A 20797-nucleotide genomic window follows, 5' to 3' on the forward strand; every position below is an offset into this window, starting at 1 on the left:
AATACACCTATGCATCCCCAGGCTTGTCCAGCATGGCAGAGTGACCTAGAGTTATGCTTTGAAGCCCACATACTCCTACTGTAAATATTCTGAGGAGACAAGAAACCAAATCTTTTTTTTTTTTTTTTTGGCAGTACGTGGGTCTCTCACTGTTGTGGCCTCTCCCGTTGCGGAGCACAGGCTCCGGACACGCAGGCTCAGCGGCCATGGCTCACGGGCCCAGCCACTCCGCGGCATGTGGGATCTTCCCGGACCGGGTCACGAACCCATGTCCCCTGCACCAGCAGGCGGACTCTCAACCACTGCGCCACCAGGGAAGCCCCAAGAAACCAAATCTTATAGAGACTGATTTAGTTCATGGGCCAAGCCAATTTAACACATGAGCTAGGGAGCAGATATAAAAGCAACACACACACACACTCATATGAACAACTGGAATCAATGATATAGAGGTAATGATTGGCAAATTATGGCCTGTGGGCCAAATACAACCCAACCCAATGCCCGTTTTGGTAAATAAAGTTTTACTGGAAGACAGCCACATCTACGTGCTTACACATTGTCTATACCTGCTTTCAGGTTAGAACAACACAGATGAATGGATAAAGAAGATGTGGCACATATATACAATGGAATATTACTCAGCCATAAAAAGAAATGAAACTGAGTTATTTGCAGTGAGGTGGATGGACCTAGAGTCTGTCATACAGAGTGAAGTATTTCAGAAAGAGAAAAACAAATACTGTATGCTAATGCATATATATGGAATCTAAGAAAAAAAAAAGGTCATGAAGAACCTAGGGATAAGATGGGAATAAAGACACAGACCTACTAGAGAATGGACTTGAGGATATGGGGAGGGGGAAAGGTAAGCTGTGACAAAGTGAGAGAGTGGCATGGACATATATACACTACCAAACATAAAATAGATAGCTAGTGGAAAGCAGCCGCACAGCACAGGGAGATCAGCTCGGTGCTTTGTGACCACCTAGAGGGGTGGGATAGGGAGGGTGGGAGGGAGGGAGACGCAAGAGGGAAGAGATATGGGAACATATGTGTATGTATAACTGATTCACTTTGTTATAAAGCAGAAACTAACACACCATTGTAAAGCAATTATACTCCAATAAAGATGTTAAAAAAAAAGCACAGTTGAGAAGTTGCTACAGAGACTGTATAGCCTGCAAAACTTAAAATATCTGTCTTTGTCGAAAGTTTGCCAACCCCTGAAACAGATAATAGAAAAATAAAAGGGGGGGAATCAATGAAACTGAAGCTGCTTCTTGGAGAAGATCAATAAAATTGATAAACCTCTAGACAGACTGAATCAGGAAAAAAGGAATTACCAATATAAAGTACAGAAGACAGTTCACTGCAAAGAATACTATAGACATTAAAAACATAAGAGAATATTTTGAACAATTTTATGTTAATAAATTTGAAAACATAGATGAAATGGACAAATTTCTTGAAAGACATAATGTCGAATCTCACTCAAGAAGAAACAGATAAACTGAATAGTTCTATTTCTATAAAAGAAATTGAATTTGTAGCTAAACACCTTTCCACAAAAGAAACACCAGGTCTAGATGGCTTCACTGAGAAAGAAAGACCATAATTTGAGAAAGAAGACCAATTCTTCACAAATTTTCTTGCAGAAAATTGAAGAGAGAACACTTCCACCTCATTCCCCGAGGCAAGCATTACTCCAATATCAAAAACCAGACAAAGACATCACAAGAAAGCTATTCACCAATATCATGAATATAGGTGTGAAACATTCCTCACCAAATTTCAGTAAATTGAATCCAACAACATATGTAAAGGGTAATATATAATGACATTTTAAGATGGTGTATATCTATTTAGATCTTAGATTGCTTTATCAGTGTTTTATAGTTTTCAGCAAACAGATCCTGCACATTTGTGAGACTTATACATAGTTTCATTTTTTTCTGAGCTATTGAAATGATAGTGTTTTTAAAATTTCAATTTCTACTTGTTCATGCTAGTATATAAAAATACAATTGATTCTTCTTGTGCCCTTGGTTAACTCACTGACTAGTCTTAGCCTGACTCCATGACCTTTTCTACACAGACTTTCATGTTGTCTGGGAAGAGTTTTATTTCTTCCTTTTCAATCTGTATGCCTTTTATTTCTTTTTCTTGCCTTACTGTACTCGATAGCAGTTGCAGTATGATGTTGAATAAGAGTGGTAACAATGGAATACTTGTCTTGTTCCTGATCTAAGGACAGTGATAGATATGCTTGCCATCTTGATCATGGGGATCGTCTCATGGTATATATATATATATATATATATGTCAACTTATCACACTGTATGCTTTAAATACGTGAATCTTATTGTATATCAATATATCTCAAAAAAGGAAGACAAGAATGTATCTTTTGATACTTTTGAGAAGAATTAAACTTCTAGCTAAAACCCAGACAGTTTAAGCCTCCCTAGAGCCGCCTACTTCTGGACCATCACCCAAATCTGTGAGAGGGTATCACTGTATCCTGCCAAAACACCCTATTGTTGTTGGCCTTTTCTTTTGCCTTCATCCAAATCTTGCCTCACCTTTCCACCTTGCTTCACTTTTCAAGTTAGTGGAATTCTATCTAGGTGAGCTGTCTTTATAAACACATTTCTATGCTCTCCAGGTAGAACAGTTTATTTTGAACACTGCCTCTTCTTTACTGTTGTGTTCCAGAAACAAATCTCATTCACCCTAATTTCAGTGATGCCTACAAGATCATAGTTTTTCTGTGTTAAATTTCTGTTAATCAAAAAACATAGTTGTTTATTACTGAATTTCAATAGAAATCACCTAAAACATCCATCTTAAAAGCACTTTGTCAAATCTATCACCTTTTTTGCTCACAAATTCCAACACAGCTCCCAAGTCCTACCACTCTTGCTTCCTGGACTGTTCTTCTGAAGCCTGATGAACTACTCTAACTCAGGAACACAGAGGATAAGAAGCGTGGGCCCTGCAGTTAGACTTTGGGTCCAACTCTCCATGATGACGTTGGGCAAGCTTCTTCCATACATATAAGTGTACAGCTCAATGAACTGTGAAATGAACACACCCATGTAGCCAACGTTTATGTCAGAAAGCTGAATATTACCATAACCTCAGATCTTGCGTTAAAAATTTAAGTTTGCAGGTGACTTTTCCTTTTATGACAAAATATATACTATGTTAAAAATCCTATAATAAATCCCAGGAACTACAGAAAAGTAATTCCCAAACTGTCTCCTGATGAACGCATAGCCTCTGTATTTTCACGCCTACCTTAAACTTGCCCTATTGAAACACAACAGAAAGTAGGGGTATGAGATAGAAATAAGGAACTGGGAAGCATGAGAATAAAGAAATAAAAGATGTCTCCAGGGGCTTCCCTGGTGGCGCAGTGGTTGAGAGTCTGTCTGCCGATGCAGGGGACACGGATTCGTGCCCTGGTCAGGGAAGATCCCACATGCCGCCAAGCGGCTGGGCCCATGAGCCATGGCTGCTGAGCCTGTGCGTCCGGAGCCTGTGCTCCGCAACGGGAGAGGCCACAACAGTGACAGGCCCACGTACCGCAAAAAAAACAAAAACAAAAACAACAACAACAACAAAAAAGATGTCTCCAGGGTTTCCCTGGTGGCCCAGTGGTTGAGAGTCCGCCTGCCGATGCAGGGGACACGGGTTCCTGCTCCGGTCCGGGAAGATCCCACATGCCGTGGAGCGGCTGGGCCCGTGAGCCATGGCTGCTGAGCCTGCACGTCCGGAGCCTGTGCTCCGCAATGGGAGAGGCCACAACAGAGAGGCCCGCGTACCGCAAAAAAAAAAAAAAAAAGATGTCTCCAGCATAAGGGATTATTTCATCAGGGAATTGTAGGAATTTGAGTTCAGAGCATGGTGATATAGAGGGCTAGAAATAGTGAATCCTGGAGAAAGGATTCACTCTAGGATGGTCAGAGGTGGCCATCCCTGTAGAGACGAATAGTATGTACAGAGAGTGACACAGAGGGTAAAAGTATAGACTCTGGTCATGTTTTCTTCCATTCCAGGAGGAGGAATTCTTTTTTTTTTTTTTTTGCAGTACGGGGGCCTCTCACTGTTGTGGCCTCTCCCGTTGCGGAGCACAGGCTCCGGACGTGCAGGCTTAGCAGCCACGGCTCACGGGCCCTGCCGCTCCGCGGCATGTGGGATCTTCCCAGACCAGGGAACGAACCTGCGTCCCCTGCATCGGCAGGCGGACTCTCAACCACTGCGCCACCAGGGAAGCCCCTAGAGGAGGAATTCTTGAAGAGAGTTTAAGGGGTGGTGAAGGATCTCTCCCCTCAGAACTTTCTTGTCTCTACAGCACCTCTCATCTCAGCACCCTGTCTTTTGCAGACTTGAATATTTCAGGAGACTCCTAACTACGATCTCTCTTGGTACTCACACTCAGAAGATATTCCTACAAAAAAAAAAAAAAAAAAAAAGGAACACATACCTGCTCTTTGACCTCAATGTTATGTTCCCCTTCCAAAATAAGGGTGACAGCTTGCATAATTTGCTTTCCATGAGTACTCATTATTTTATCTATGTGCTGCAAAACAATGGGAAACCCACAATTATGATTTGGAGACCAAAGAAAAAGACCATAGAAAAGAACAGAAGACTTCCAAAAGTTAAACAATGTACAGAGAAGACTCAGAAAACAAGTGAGGCACAGAGAAGGGAACCACCCACATTTCTTTATCTGCCTGAAGGCCGCCGACCCTGTTGCTCAGGGAACATTAGAGAACAACAAGAAAGACCCCACACCAAGGCTCAGCCTCTCCTGCTCTGACATATGCCCACTGCTCTCCATGCCGACACCTTCAGAGGTCAATCCAGTCAATGTGGGCGGGGCAGGGCAGTATCTACGGAATAGCACTGAGAAGGAGTCTCTAAAGGGAAAGAAGCTGAAGCCCCAGAGATAAGTGATTTAGGCAGACGAGAAAACCCATCCTGGCCAGCAAATCAAGTAAAAATCCAGTAACAAGTCAAGGCAGGCCCCCATCCAGCATGGAGGAACGAGAAGACAGGCAGTGCAGGAGTGGAGGGTTAGGTGGCTATATGGTGAAACAGCTCCCAGAACACCTATGAAGGTGACAGGTCTAAACATCAACTGGCTTCTCTGGGAAGGGGCAGCATTTGAATCACACTTCTGGGCAGATGCTGATGGGAGCAGAGAGGCAGGCCAATGTTTTGTGATGCATATGCAGGGGTAGCTGATCTGGAAACCTGGGTGATTTTACTTACTGGGCGAGTAGAGAGGAGATTTCTAAGAAGGCCCAATGTCTTCATCAGCACATTCAAATCTGAATCTGATAATAACCGGAATAGCTGTTCAGTACTCAAGCTTCGTAAAATATCTGCTTTTATTTTTTGTTCAGCCTGAAATGCCATATTCTGAAAGGATTAAAGAAGTTTCAAGAATCATGCCTATATTTGCATTATTAAATTATATTTTAATAGTAATTCTGATAATTTTCAAAGTATAAACAGAATCTGCAGAAAATCCTTAAGGATAAGTCACATCATTTTTCTGATTCCTGTTAATCACCTATAATTCTGTCTGTCAGAAGAAAGATAACTGTCACTCCTATATATATACTCTTCTATGAGTAATATGACCACTTCCTGACATGGCATTTGCATGTCTTAAGATTTCTCAAATAAATACAAAATCTACTATTATATTTTTTAAAATTCAATTTATTTAAATTAAAAAACCAAACGCTTCACCCATTTCTCCCATCCCCACCCTTACCTCTGGGAACCACCAATCTGTTCTCTGTATCTATGAGCTTGGTTACTTTTGAGAATATCCTTCTGGTTATCAAGTTGCTTTGTGTGCACTTTAATAACAAAATGACTACTGACAACTATACTGTGCCATGTACTTTGCGAAAGACTTAAATGTACTCCCTTATTATGCATGAAAATAAGCAGTGGGTTTTGTTAACTTTACTGGCAGGAAACACCTACTGTGTTCACAGTTCTATGCTAAGTGCTGATCTGCTGGGCCATATCATGCAGGAAGCTCTTGGGGGTAGGAGGTGTATCCAACCTACTAGCAGCCCCAGATGGGCAGGAGCTATTTTGCTCCTACTTCTCCTTTTTGGACACATTATGGATTATCCCATCTTAACCTAAAGCTATAATAGGTCTGAAGGAAAAAAAAAAAAAAAAAACATGGCTGATTCCAAATAATTCATACATCAACTTTTGGTATAAAAAAATCTCTTGTAAACTAGAAACTTATTATAATATGTGGTTATTGCCCTCCAGAACTTCTTAAAATGAAGGATCTAAGACATATGAAAGATCAAGTTACCTAATAACACAAGGCAACATGGCAGAGCAAACAGAGTACTGAGTTGGGTGTCAAGAGGCCCAGGCCAAAGAGAATTCCAAGGTTTTATATTTTGTGGACAGAGAACATAATAACTGATAACATGGAAACTGATGAGAATAAGATAGTTAATATGAACTTGAGGAGTGGGGTAAATTCAATTTTCAACATTTAAACTGTGCTTGTCAGGGAGCCCTCAAATGAAGTCCCATTAGCCATTTAAGTGATAGACCTGGCGAATAGGGTACAGTTCCATCTGGATATGTATATTCCAAAGCAACCTCTTTTATTAGGGGGAGTTGAACCCCTGAGAGTAGATGAAGTCCCTGAAACGGTAGTGTAAAGGGAAGTAGAAACTGGGAACTGAAACTCGGGGGAATGTCCCCTGAGAAAGAGGTTGAAAAGGAGGCTAAGTACAAAGGGAGGTGAAAAAACAAAAAAATTAAGTCCTGGGAAAGAGTTTCAAGAAAGAGAAGTGCCAAAAGCTGGTGAGTTAAGGAGAAAAATAACTGTGAATCTACTACATTCAGTGCTTTCTTGGAAGATGATTATTTCCATCCAAAGTTCGTGTGAAAAGACAGCAGATATAGCACAGTATAGGCAGATGAATATGGGCTTGGGACAGGTTCAGAACCTACTTCCATCATTTATTAGCTGTGAGGCCTTAGATGATTCATTTACCTTCCAAGTTCCAGTTTCCCAATTGTAAGGTGGATATATACCAATATAATGTAAAATAAAAATTAGAGATAGCAAATATAAAACACTTAGTTTAGTGTCTGGCACACAGCATCGAATTATAACTACTATAATTATGTTTAAAAAATTCATGTAGAATTACTCTATTTTCAATTTCAATAAATTTTATTTAAAAAAATGTTAAGGAAAAATGGTTCTCTGACTTCATAGTTATATAGTTGTAGAATTCAGATTATTATAAATTATTTACTAGAAACTGTTAAGAAATCATTGAGCATGTATACCCCAATTCTGTTACCTTGGGGAAGTTATTTAACGGCTCTGTGCTTAGCTTACTCATCTGTAAAATATGTATACTCTCTAGCTTATTTCACAAAGACGTTATAAAGGAGACACGAAAGTACTTTGTAAAGTAGGCAGCGCTATACAGATATCAATACGTTCATGAGGAGGAAAACTTTTTTTCCCCAAAATTAGATGTCAAGTTTCAACACCTGTCCACTTTTCTTAATAAACAGGAGAACCGAGGAACACCGTGGCCAAGTAACTTGCTTACATTTGAATCTGAAAGGTGAATGAAGTCTTCTAGGTCCTAAGTCTTTAGAAAACTGGGCCAAAAGAGCAAGATTTTTAAAAAAGAAAATTCCAGACATTTCAAAAACACATTCTTTAGTTTTAACTTTGATAACTGCTCCCTTCTCCTTGTGAAACATACCATTAAAGCCCAAATTCCATTCACTCGTAAAGCAGGATTTTCACTTTGGGTTAATCCACAAAGTAGCTCTACAGCTCCTGATTCTAAAATTGGCTGTGATTGGAAAGGAGAAAAAACAGTTTTAAAGTCAGGTTTGTTAACTAAGTGCATATATACTCTGGAACTCTGACTCCTATTTCTTTCCTACTCTTACCCAATTCCAAGCAACCTTCACAAAGCAGGGAGTGAGGCGGCCATAAAAATCACCTTGATTCCCGTCTTACCCCTAGGTTCTTCATGACATTCTTTTTTTTGTCTTAGATTCCATATATATGTGTTAGCATACGGTATTTGTCTTTCTCTTTCTGACTTACTTCACTCTGTATGACGTAAAATAGCTAGCTAGTGGGAAGCAGCCGCATAGCACAGGGAGATCAGCTCGGTGCTTTGTGACCACCTAGAGGGGTGGGATAAGGAGGGTGGGAGGGAGGGAGACGCAAGAGGGAAGAGATATGGGAACATATGTATAACTGACTCACTTTGTTATAAAGCAGAAACTAACACACCATTGTAAAGGAATTATACTCCAATAAAGATGAAAAAAAAAAAGAGAATAAGAATGATGGAAAAAATCTTAAAAAAAAAATCACCTTGAGAAGGTCAAGAACAATGATTCTCTCACAAATCCAAAAACCAAAATAAACCCTGTCGTCTCCTTTTTCTCTGTAGTCCTGAAAGACTCAGGAGATATCCTACTTCTGTGTACGTCTCACACATACCCTTATGACCCCATTACCTATCCATATTCTTCTCACCCTCCTCTGAGGGGGCCACCCCCGCTTCATGCAGCATGTGTCTCAGGTGTTCTTCACAAGTTGTGACTATGAAGCAATATGGCTGGTTTAGAATGGAACTACCTTCCGTACAAATTGTTAATCTTATTCATCAATACGCTGTAGAATTCATCTTTTAGAACTACTTTCAGGACTACCTATCAATCATACAAGCAAAACAGTCTTGTACTTTTAGGGTCATATCATATTTTACACCTAAAATAGCATGCGTTAGTCTGACTACTTAACTTATGATACTTGGCTGAAAATAGGTTTTGGTAGTTTCTAAAAAATTCAAGCCTTAGAGGACTGATGTACCATCACTAACAAATGCTTAGAAGGCCATCTTTCAAGTGGATTCTAGAAATGTCTTAAGCAATGCAGATTTATATACAAATTGTGCAGTTTTTAAAAAACTTTTTATTTTGAAATAAGTTCAAACTTATAAAGTATCAAGACTAATATAAGGAACTTCCATATATTCTTCTCCCAGATTCACCAATTTTTTTAAACATCTTTATTGGAGTATAATTGCTTTACAATGTTGTGTTAGTTTCTGCTGTATGACAAACTGTATCAGTTATATGTATACATACATCCCCATATCCCCTCCCTCTTGCATCTCCCTCCCACCCTCCCTATCCCACCCCTCTAGGTGGTCACAAAGCACCGAGCTGATCTCCCTGTGCTATGCAGCTGCTTCCCACTAGCTATCTACCTTACATTTGGTAGTATATATAAGTCCATGCCACTCTCTCACTTCGTCCCAGCTTACCCTTCCCCCTCCCTGTGTCCTCAAGTCCATTCTGTACATCTGCGCCTTTATTCCTATCCTTCCCCTAGGTTCATCAGAACCTTTTTTTTTTTTTATCCCCCAGACTCCATATATATGTGTTAGCATACGGTATTTTTTTTTTTTTTTTTGCGGTACACGGGTCTCTCACTGTTGTGGCCTCTCCCGTTGCAGAGCACAGGCTCCAGACACGCAGGCTCAGCGGCCATGGCTCACGGGCCTAGCTGCTCCGCGGCATGTGGGATCTTCCTGTACCGGGGCACGAACCCATGTCCCCTGCATCGGCAGGCTGACTCTCAACCACTGCGCCACCAGGGAAGCCCTAGCATACGGTATTTGTTTTTCTCTTTCTGACTTATTTCACTCTGTATAATAGACTCTAGGTCCATCCACCTCACTACAAATAACTCAGTTTCGTTTCGTTTTATGGCTTAGTAATATTCCATTGTATATACGTGTCACATCTTCTTTATCCATTCATCTGTCGCTGGACACTTAGGTTGCTTCCATGTTCTGGCTATTGTAAATAGAGCTGCAATGAACATTGTAGTACATGACTCTTTCTGAATTATGGTTTTCTCAGGGTATATGCCCAGTAGTGGGATTGCTGGGACATATGGTAGTTCTATTTGTAGTTTTTTAAGGAACCTCCATACTGCTCTCCATAGTGGCTGTATCAGTTTACATTCCCACCAACAGTGCAAGAGGGTTCCCTTTTCTCCACACTCTCTCCAGCATTTATTCTTTGTAGATTTTTCGATGATGTCCATTCTGACCGGTGTGAGGTGATACCTCATTGTAGTTTTGATTTGCATTTCTCTAATGATTAGTGATGTTGAGCATGTTTTCATATGTTTGTTGGCAATCTGTATACCAGATTCACCAATTTTTAACATGTTGCCATATTTGTTTTATCATTATGTCTCTCTTTCTACACACCCATATCCACATTATTTACCTTTTTCTGAACCCTTTGAAAGTAGAATGTAGGCATCATGCCACTTTACCCTTGATACTTCAATGAGTATTTCCTAAGAGTAAGGATATTCTCTTAGATAACCAAAGAACACTTAACAAATTCAGAGAAACTGACATTACAACAATACTTTTTTTGACTCTATAGTCCATATTCCCATTTTGTCAACTGGCCCAATAAATGCTCTTATACCACTTCCTTCCCTTCCAGTTAAGAGTCCAGTTTATTTTTAATATTAAAAAATCAATCATATTAACGATCCTATACCTGAGTTCATCTAACTTAATTTCTAATTAGACCCTAAATATTCTGAAGGTGGATCTGAGGCAACATAAGAGCTGTTCAGGATGATTAAAAGCGTTGCACTGACTGCAACCAGATCATCCTCAGCCGAGACTCCCACCACCAGGGCAGAGGAACAGACAGAAGCTCTGGTATCCTATCTCGCCTTCCCCTTCCTTCAGAACAACTGAAGGAAGTTGTTTCTCCCTTTTCGTTCCAAGATTTCTGCTTGCTGAATAATCGTCTCTGAACCTCCACCTTGTTAGTAAGGTCTTCCTAACTAACAGTCAAAAGCCTGAAGGTGTTACAATGCAGAAAGACATTCATCAAAATGGGACGACTAAATGTACTTAATAAAGGATGGTGTCTAAACCTAGTTCACGATTGGGCAGGCCAGAGATATTTTAACAAGATAAAACTAAATCTGTAAGGTTTCCCCCCTCCTTTATTATTATAGTTTATTTCCATTTCCCTATTATAAAAATAATGCATGCTCAAACAATTTATAAAATGCAAAAAAAGGTGAAAAAAGGTGAAAAAAAATCCCCAAATGCAATCCTTTCCTAAACAACTACCATTAACATTAAACATTAAAAAGATTATTTTCCAATGCCAGCAGTTATCTCTTGAAATGACCTGTAATCCTGGCTTACAAAATTGGGAATTAATGTATTCATTAGTAAATATAATTTGAAAACAGTCTATTACTTGTGTAATTATTTCCTACATTAGCAGTTGTAGGCAGTTTAGACTGACTGCAAGCTGTAATATCTTTTAAATACACTTCATATGCCAGGCAGAAAAGGGATAAGAGGAAATGATAATCATATTTTTAAATGATTTAATATGCCCCCCCAATCCAAACAATTCAGAAATAGCTTTTAAGCACCAATCCTCAAATTTCAATGTCAACTACTGTGAAAACTATTTAACTAAACTCTAGGTAGGCCGGGCAAAAGTTATCTAGGAAGAGAAAATCAACACTAACCTCTTTGCTTGGAGAAAATTCAAGAAGAAGATTACATAACATGGAAGACGCTACTACTAGGATTTCATCTGGTGCATTTTGTAAAACCTGTGGAATTAAAAAAAAGATACTATTAATGGTTTGCAACCATGGGGGTAAGATCAAAAGAATAAATGAGAACAAAAACAATTTATCTTTCGAACTGATTTCTCATATTGGAGAGATAGTTAGGAAAGATCCACTTGACATCGAGTGAAACTTTACATAGTGCTGTCATTACGAGTGACTAAGGCCCTCACATCTATCTTGCTGGAGGAGAAGCTACAGCCCCACTGCCAGGATGGGGGCTGCTACATGGAAAAGGAGATAGACACAAGTCAGGGAGCAGGTGCTCTATGTAAAAAGTCTGAAGACCACAGAACTGCTTTAGGGCAAGTTAACCCAATTTACTCCACCATATTCAGGCCACTTATGAAACCAGAGAATTGCCCTAGGACCTGAGACTTTCTGATGTCTCTGGAAAGACTTGTTTGACTAGGAACATGGATGGATCAAGCTGCTACCCAGGCAGGGCAAGGTGGGGAACTGGTTCTCAGGACTGGAATCACATAGTCCTGGTTCCAACCCTCACTCCTCCACTTACTGGACGTGTGAACTTAAGCACATTTCTTAACCTCTCTGAGCCTTCAAATTGAGGAAAATAACACTTCCTTCATGGGACTATTTAAGATTAAATGTGATTTGGTGAATAATAAGGGAAGTGGCATAGCATCGGAGTTAAGAACACAGAATGCCTGAGTGCAAATTTCAGCTTAACCTCTAACTAGGTGTATGAATTCCTTGGTTATGAAATGGGGATAATAATAGTGTCTGCTTCATAGAGTTTATGTGAAAATTAATATATGAAAAGATTTTAGTACAGTAATTGTCACACAGTAATGGTTATATAAATAAGGTTTTAAAAAAGGTAACTTACTGCCATAATTGTTGTTATCAGGCACATAGCAGTTATACAGCAAACTAACTGCCATGGACTCTTACTGAATTCAGAAAACAACACAGCATGATGACAAAGGTTCGTTGCCATTAGCTATTATCAGAACCTCCTCTTTCTAGATTCTAAGAGAGAAGGCTTCATAAACACTACCACGTATACGCAAGATCCACTTCAAATAAATCCTTTGCATTTGGAATCAGATCAGGATGAGGCTTATGATCAAAAGTAATCCTAGGAGCTCTAGTTACGCAAATTGGAAATGGATCATCACAAAAAATTCAGAGTTAAATATATTATCAGCTAAATCAAGTCTGAGGTTCCCAAGTTAAGAACAAGCAAGAATTACAAAATGGAAGCAGTTCTCCTAAGATACTGTGTTTTAACTCTTCTGTGAATCATTAGCTAGTTGATAAAGATCACACCTCATATACTATGCAGGCTGATCTCTGTGTGTGCCACAACCCACTTTTTTTTTTTTTTTTTTGCGGTACGAGGGCCTCTCACTGTTGTGGCCTCTCCCGTTGTGGAGCACAGGCTCCGGACACGCAGGCTCAGTGGCCATGGCTCACGGGCCTAGCCACTCCGTGGCATGTGGGAGCCTTCCGGACCAGGGCACGAGCCCGTGTCCCCTGCATCGGCAGGTGGACTCTCAACCACTGCGCCACCAGGGAAGCCCTCACAACCCACTTTAACACCCTTTTCACCTTCCCTTACTTTGCCATGCCCTTCCTATGTCTCTCAGGTATACACTCTATTCATGCCTTAAGGCTGTCCCATTCCAGAAGCCTCCCTGGAGCCCTTCCAATCAGAAGTCATCCTATCCTCCCCTGAGTGCCCACTGCTACTGTCTGTGACCTCTCTTAGGGTCCTTACTACGGTTCACTTTCAAATTCTTTGTGCAGCCCTGCCAATCTCTTTTCCTACTAACAAATTTAAGCTTCTTGAAGGAATAATCTATAATAATATCTATAGTCTAATTTATCCTGGCCTATATCAACTAAATGGCATTGCACAAAGTGGGTGCTCAAAGAATGCTTTTGAATTAAGAGAAATAATCATTTTCCAAAATTATACTACTTAGAATCATTGACTGAAATAAGTGAGCGCCTATCAAGGCTTTTAAAAAGTTGCTTTGTTTCTGGTCTATGTGCTGGGGAATTTGCAATCATATGAATTCAGAGCAGGGTATTTTTTGGGGAGGGGCATTCTGTGTTTTGTTAAGAAGAAAAAAATGACTTTAAAAATGTGTAACTTTTAAAAGAAACATTAATAAATGGCTATTACTTGTTTTAAAAAGTTACTTTGCTTGATATGATTCATTTTAAAGTATTTATTGTTTTATAGAGATTAATCTGCTTTTATAAGTTTCATTTTCAAATTATATAATAATAAAACAGAAAAGATTCTATGAAATTCTTAAAAGCATTTACTCACTACAGTATAAGATATAACATGTGAAATTCAGAAGTTAACACCTAACACTGACCAAACAGAATTTCACCAAAATAAGAACAAAAAATAATCACAAATAAAAGTTTTAGCTAAAATCAAATGTCCACTCTCTTGGGGTGTGCTAGCCAACATTTAAAAACATGGAAAAGCAAAAGGGGAAGAAGAATCAATAGACATGCGAACAGCCTCTGAACTAAGAGAAACCTAAAAGTATCTGAAATAAATCACTCATTTATTTCCAGGCTTTTAAGACTATACTTTAAATGTGCAACATAGTAGTAGTTTGATAGTAATTATACCCACATGTAACCAAGTGCTCAAAATCCTTTTAGACTGCTCACCAGACCTTTGCCCAGGTAGAACTAGTCAAAAACCACGTTGCTTCTTTCTGATTCATATGAGAGAGGGGTACCAAGCTGAGCAATCAGAGAAAATGGCTCCAGAGAAAATATTTGGAAGTTATTCTGGGAAACAGGAGAGCACTTTTAAAAATCTTGAATGGGGACTTCCCTGGTGGCGCAGTGGTTAAGAATCCACCTGCCAATGCAGGGCACATGGGTTCAAGCCCTTGTCCGGGAAGATCCCACATGCCGCGGAGCAACTAAGCCCGTGCGCCACAACTACTTAGCCTGTGCTCTAGAGCCCGCGAGCCACAACTACTGAGCCCACGTGCCACAACTGCTGGAGCCCACGTGCCTAGAGCCCGTGCTCCACAAGAGAAGCCACCGCAGTGAGAAGCCTGTGCACGGCAACGAAGAGTAGCCCCCACTCGCTGCAACTAGAGAAAGCCCACGCACAGCAACGGAGACCCAATGCAGCCAAAAAAAAAAAAAAAAATTAAAGTAATATGTTTAAGAAAACTTTTTTGAATGGACAGAATCAATAAATCAAGATTAAGCTGCTATGAAAAAGGTGCAATCTAAGAGCAAGCAAGAGTGGCAACATTAAAATCCCTTTACTAAGGACAGCATAATGTTTCTGTTCACGCTACTCCTCTCTGGAAAATCCTCCTGACTTCCTCTTGCATTCAAAGCTACTTCGTAATCTTCCTGCCTGAAGCCTCCCCCAACTATTTCTACCATACTTATGCCGTACTGTAACCTGAGGCTTTAAGCTGGGGGCAAGAGCTCTGCAGTAAAAATTTTTGGTAGACTTACTGTGCCCAGAGGCTTTCACAGTAGATACTAAAAAGCAAAACAAAAAACCAAAAGCTTAAACAAATAAATCTGTTGATTAAATGCAAGGTGTACAGTTACTTAAAAAAAAAAGAAAAAAAGATGGTGAGACTAAGTTGACCTGTGGTTCTGTACTGTATCAGGGATAACATTATTAGTAGCAACCTGTGCATATTCTAAGTCTCAGTTCAGATAATTATTTGACCTAAACCACCTTTTTCTTTTTTTTTTTTTTGGCCCTCAAGGAAAGACCTTTAGGTCTTAACAAAGAAGTCATTCTGGAATAGAGAGACAGGAAGTAATAATTGTTTTAAAAAATATCCAGGATTGCCAAAAGACTAAGAACAGGTTATATCTGTAAATGGCTGATTCCTTTCTTTTTTATAAATAAAAGTTACAAAGATGACTCTGGATATAAGTCTAAAGTGTAATACTAGACACACAGGGAGATCAGATAAGTAACTAGAGTTTCATTTAATGAAAGAAAGCCAGGCATGTACTTCCCCTGTCACACACGAGATGCTGACCTCAGAAATACATTCTGCACGTTCTAAAGCAGCTTAGAACATCACATCTGAGGAGATAAATGTTCAAAACGCTTTAACGTAAAAATCAGATACACTCCTAGACCAGAGAGTGCTGTCAGCTACCTCGCTCACTAAAGGCTCGGTGGGAATAGGTGTGGACTTGCTGCTTTCTCCTTACCTTCATTAAAGGTTTCCACACGGCGTGATCCTGGAAACTGGTTCGAAGCTGCTGCACAGATCTAGATAAACTGTGCAAACATCTACAAAGGATAATCAAAATTAGCTTCACAAGAAGCCGAAACTTTTACGTTTCAAACACACTGCTTGGCATTGCACAATTACTAATATACACTTCAAGTTTATCTACAGACATCGTTAATTCAACTACTTCAGGACTTCACAGGCTTTTCAGGCTAGCTTCTCTGTTAAATAGTGTTACGCACTGTATGAATTCACCTGAGAATACTTTCAAGTAACATTTGGATTCTGTGCTTACTCGGTGAAGGTCCGGAAAGGAAACAGGTTAAACACACGGCAAAGGATTTTTATTCAGGCCATTTAAAGCTCATACCTGACGGCAGCTAACCGCACCTTGACACTAGACTCAGACAAGCCAGTCACAATTCGGTCCATCATATTTTCAGTCTCAATGATCTGGAGAAAAAGGTTAATGCTGCATAAATAACAACACGAAGATGACAAACTTCACTGCTTGTTAATGCAAGTATGTTAATGTCCATTTTAAGTTAATGTTTTCAGCAAGAGTTTTTGCCTCTGGAACAATCATTCTGCAGTGGGGGCAGGCAGCTCATCAGAAAGGTAGGGCTACCCCACCAAGGACCTGCCAGACTAAATGACAGGCTTATGGGCAGATTATGTTTCTTCATTTATTTTTAAAGACACTTAAAACAGTAATTACATGTGATAAATACTGCAGGTGTTGCATAAACAGTATTGAGAAAAAGCAAGATACTACTGAACTACCATTGGGCAGGTTCCTGCCAGCGTTTCTCCTGCCAGTGAGTTTCTTGAAAAATCATGGTCCACGCTCAGCCCTTATGAAAAGAAATCTGTGGGTTTCTGACAGAGCCACCCTGTGGCTACTTTCTTCCCAAGCAAGTGGAAATTAAGCTAAATATTTAGAAAAGTAATCCTTGCCAACTTTCACTGTAGCACCAAGTCCTGCTACATGTCATCATTACAATCATGAAGCTTTATTATTTTTTTAAAATTTAAAAACAAGAGAGCCTACGATTTTCCTTCATTAAACAATGCATAGTGTGTGGAAGAAATTAAGTTTAATTTGTGTGGTCCTATGGAAATACAGCATATTAAGAAAAAATGCTAATGCTATCAAAACACAAATATTAACAAAAACAACTATTATTTGTTGAGTACTTCTATATGCCAGGCATTGTGCTAATAAGCATGTTGCGTTATGTGACTTAAGCCTTTTGTAGGCATTATTATTCCCCATCAGCACATTAGGAAATTGAAGATTCTAGATAATCCAGAGTTTGCTTAGGATCACGGAGCTGAGACAGGAATCCAGGCATCTGACTCTGGAGTCCTTATGCTCAGCCATGCTTGTAACACTGCCCTGGTTAGAGTAGTCCCGTGCTCATCAGGTAGTTCCCAGTGTGGGCAACACATTAACGGGAGTCATTACTTTCCCCTGGGAGAACACCTGGTTGGGGGAACATGTAGGAAGATCGCCTGTGGAGTTTAACAAAGTCCCAGGCCAATTAAATCAGATTCTCTGTGGCGGGGCCCAGGCACCTGTATTTTTTAAAAAAGCTCCTCAATTAGAGTCCAGTGCGCAGCCAAGGTTGAGGGTCACTGACCTAGACTAAAATGAGAGGAGTTAAAGGCTGACCTCAGAACAGGAGAGGGTGGGAAATCTCAGGATGTTCAAGCCGAATGGGAAGCGAAGAAAACAGAGTTGAAATGAACAGTGCCTGGGAGAAGATTACCAACTGTTAAGAACAGGGAACCACACTGCAGTTGTAGGGTAGGAGGAATGGTCATTTTTTAAAAACATAGTGATTTTCAGGTTCCGAGGTGCCTGAAGAAAACTTACATATTGATCTGTTTCTCACTCCGGACCAAAGCTAATCGCACCGTGACCTTTACGCACACCCACCCTCTGTCCTCACTGTCACTTCCAGCCCCGGAACGTCTGCCTACCTAACGGACCCTCATATACCTTTCTTTCTCACCGGGATGCCCTGCTCAGATACTCCACATATTAGATTCCCGTCCACTGTCCTCCCACAACTCATTCCTGCTTCAGATCCCAAACTGCTGGTATTACAGTAGAAAACCCACCAAACCCGGCTGCCTGGTCTCTCAGGGTACGCCATCCCCCCTCAGTGGGGTCCTCACCGAGGGCCCGCCAGCCTGGCACTCCCCTGCAGGAGACTCCCACGCTCCTTAGGATGTTTACCTCCTACCTCTAATGCTTCCTACCTCCCTCACACCCTCAGTCCCTCTGAGGTCACCTCACTTTTGCGGGGACATTGCTTTCTTTCTGGGACACAAGTTGCCTCAACTTCCCCCTTGTCATTAACGTGTCTCCATACCTCTCTTCTGCACTCCTGTACTGTTGAAGCTGGGTACTTACAGCTCAAAGCCCTGCCCCCTCCCCACCCCTCTTTCTTGCATCTTTACTCTGCCCCACGCCACTGGATCCTCTTCCTCAGCCTGCCCCACCTCCCATTCCCACTCCTATTTAAAAGACGTAAGTGCCCAAACATTAGCCTCTTTAAGCTACAGACCTCTCACCCCTTCCCTTCCTTAAATGGACACGTGTCCCAAAGCTCTGTTCATCCTTACTCTACTTAAATGACACTGTTGTGACTTCAAAATCAGCTTGATATGGGTAATTCTCTTTCCTGACCTCTAGCTTCATATTTCCAACTGCCTGCTAAACACAAACGTAAGTTCCACAATGTCTGGTGGAACGTCTAACTCATGTCCCACGCTGAGTTTATCTTCCCTCCCTAAGCCTGCTCTTTCTCTACATCTGTCTGTCACTCTGATAGTGTTACTATTCTCCCAGTCACTACATTTGTGTTAATTTTGACTCCATCTCTTCCTGAATACCCAATCAAGTGATTTTGCACTGTACACCTTATATTCATTTCCTTACTAGTCTCACTCCAATAAACTAGTTAGGACCTTATTACACTATTTGTTTGGGATTATAGTGTTTTCCAAGTTATCTAATCTTTTGTGCTATAGCAACTGTCAAAGACTGGTTGACTGACAGGTTACTTCAATCACTGTTCTTGAAAAAGACAAGGCCAAACCAGGACCTTTAGCTTGGGAAGGAAATTAAAACTTGGGGCACAAGTCTTAGGGACTGGATAGCTAGATGCAGAAGTCTGAAAGCTCCTTCCCAGTGGCTTGGGAAATAAATTTTACTTGAGAATAAGAAGGGATAACTTGGGAGAAACAGCTGCCTGTACTGAATATAATTACATTATCAGAAAATGAAGGGATGGGGGCTGGGGCAGAGACAGGGACACGTGATTACTCTCCAAGAACTGAGAAATACTATTAGACTGGCTTCTGGTGCTTAAGAAACCTGGGCATGGCAAAGACTTGAAAGAGACGTCTGGATAATACTGACCGGCCACATCTAACCAAAGGTGTAAATCTGTCAAGGCACAGGACAGGTGTAGCGATCATGTAGGCACATAGACTCGCTCTATGCTTCTGAGCAACTCAATTGACCTCTCTGGGCCTTCAGTAAAACGAGAGGATAGAGCAATGATTATTTTACCTCCAATTCTTTGCAGTCAGGTAAATAAAAATTGTGTTAGTCTGTTTGGGCAAAACTATCATGTTGTTCAGAAGTGACCTGGGAAGCAAGGCTGGTGAGAAGAGACTGGAGATAGCGCAAGACAGGGGGACAAAATCAGGGAGTAGGCAAGGAAGGGCAAACATGGCACGGCTCCTATTTACATACCCTCATTTACCTGTTCAGCAAATACCTGAGGGTCCACTGAGCGCTAGGCCTGGTTTTAAAACTGGAAGATGCAATGCGGGAGACAGAGCCCTCGTTCCCACCAAACTTACAGTGTTGAACAAGCAAGTGCAATGAACTATTCAAGGGCTACGCCCCTTGAATCGATGTCAGCAAGAGGTGACACAGGCCATCGGGCTTAAGGCAAACAGAGTGAAATAAGCACAAAGGGTAAGTAGGAAAAACATCCATTCTCAAGAATGGGAGTTTTACTATAGGCTGGGAAGTGGCCATTAATGACCTTACCAGACAATGTTCTGGCTCAGGCCAGGGGACACTGGAGAACTGTGTTAGTGGTCAGTCACTGCAACATAGAGTGGAGCTTTGAGCTTTCTCTCAAGTTTCTTGGGGGTGTGGTGGCTGACACTTTGGGCTGGAGGATAATTAGCTATAAGGTGGCTGGAAAACTTTTCTCCTGATTTAGGATATAAAACAGTAGGACTATCTGGAAGTATATTCCCTTCAGACTACAGGTCATAGTCTATCAAAATATCTGCAGTAGGAGGCCCAGATTTGTAACTAAATTCGTCACGGAGGAACTTCAGTAACGCTACTAGGTTTCTAGAAAGCACACTACTTGAGTGTCTGATCTACTCTCTCCATCAAGATATCAGTCAGGGAGCAAGTGGGTGAAAATGATGCAAAATCAGAATGTGAAATGAATCTAGGATTCTAATCCAGAAGAGTATCCTAAGAGGCTATGTGAATGAGCAACATGATCTAACCACAACTGTAGCCTTGAGGCTACTGAGAGCGCCTATGCAGGGATAAAAGGAGAATTATAGTGAGTACACTAACCAAAATGAGGATAAAAATGTGATTAGGAGGTAGGGAAAGGTTTGGAATCAAATCCACAGAAAAAAATTTCAAGTCAGCTGGGAAGGAATTGGCAGTGGCCGCTGCCATAGCCCTCTGACCCACATGAAGGTCTAACAGAGCACTAGATAGCTTCTCAGATCTGGGGTTGGAAAGCCAAGTACAATAAAACAC

At 40.7% G+C, this 20797-nt stretch overlaps 1 protein-coding gene across 3 annotated transcripts in view; it reads right to left on the bottom strand.

The window, feature by feature from the left end:
- ARMC8 (armadillo repeat containing 8) overlaps positions 1-20797 on the bottom strand; it is a 103765-nt gene that overhangs the window by 12493 nt on the left and 70475 nt on the right. For 2 of the 3 annotated variants that reach the window (XM_060099632.1, XM_060099630.1), the window contains exons 13-18: positions 16349-16431; positions 15956-16037; positions 11648-11734; positions 7797-7889; positions 5287-5436; positions 4493-4588 (exon numbers count right to left, since the gene is read on the bottom strand). In XM_060099632.1, coding sequence (XP_059955615.1) covers positions 4493-4588; positions 5287-5436; positions 7797-7889; positions 11648-11734; positions 15956-16037; positions 16349-16431 — 591 coding nt within the window. The remainder of the gene's footprint in view (positions 1-4492; positions 4589-5286; positions 5437-7796; positions 7890-11647; positions 11735-15955; positions 16038-16348; positions 16432-20797) is intronic. The other variant, XM_060099631.1, reaches the window with a different exon arrangement.

The sequence above is a fragment of the Mesoplodon densirostris genome, chromosome 5, assembly GCF_025265405.1.
Source record: "Mesoplodon densirostris isolate mMesDen1 chromosome 5, mMesDen1 primary haplotype, whole genome shotgun sequence".
NCBI classification, from domain to species: domain Eukaryota; kingdom Metazoa; phylum Chordata; class Mammalia; order Artiodactyla; family Ziphiidae; genus Mesoplodon; species Mesoplodon densirostris.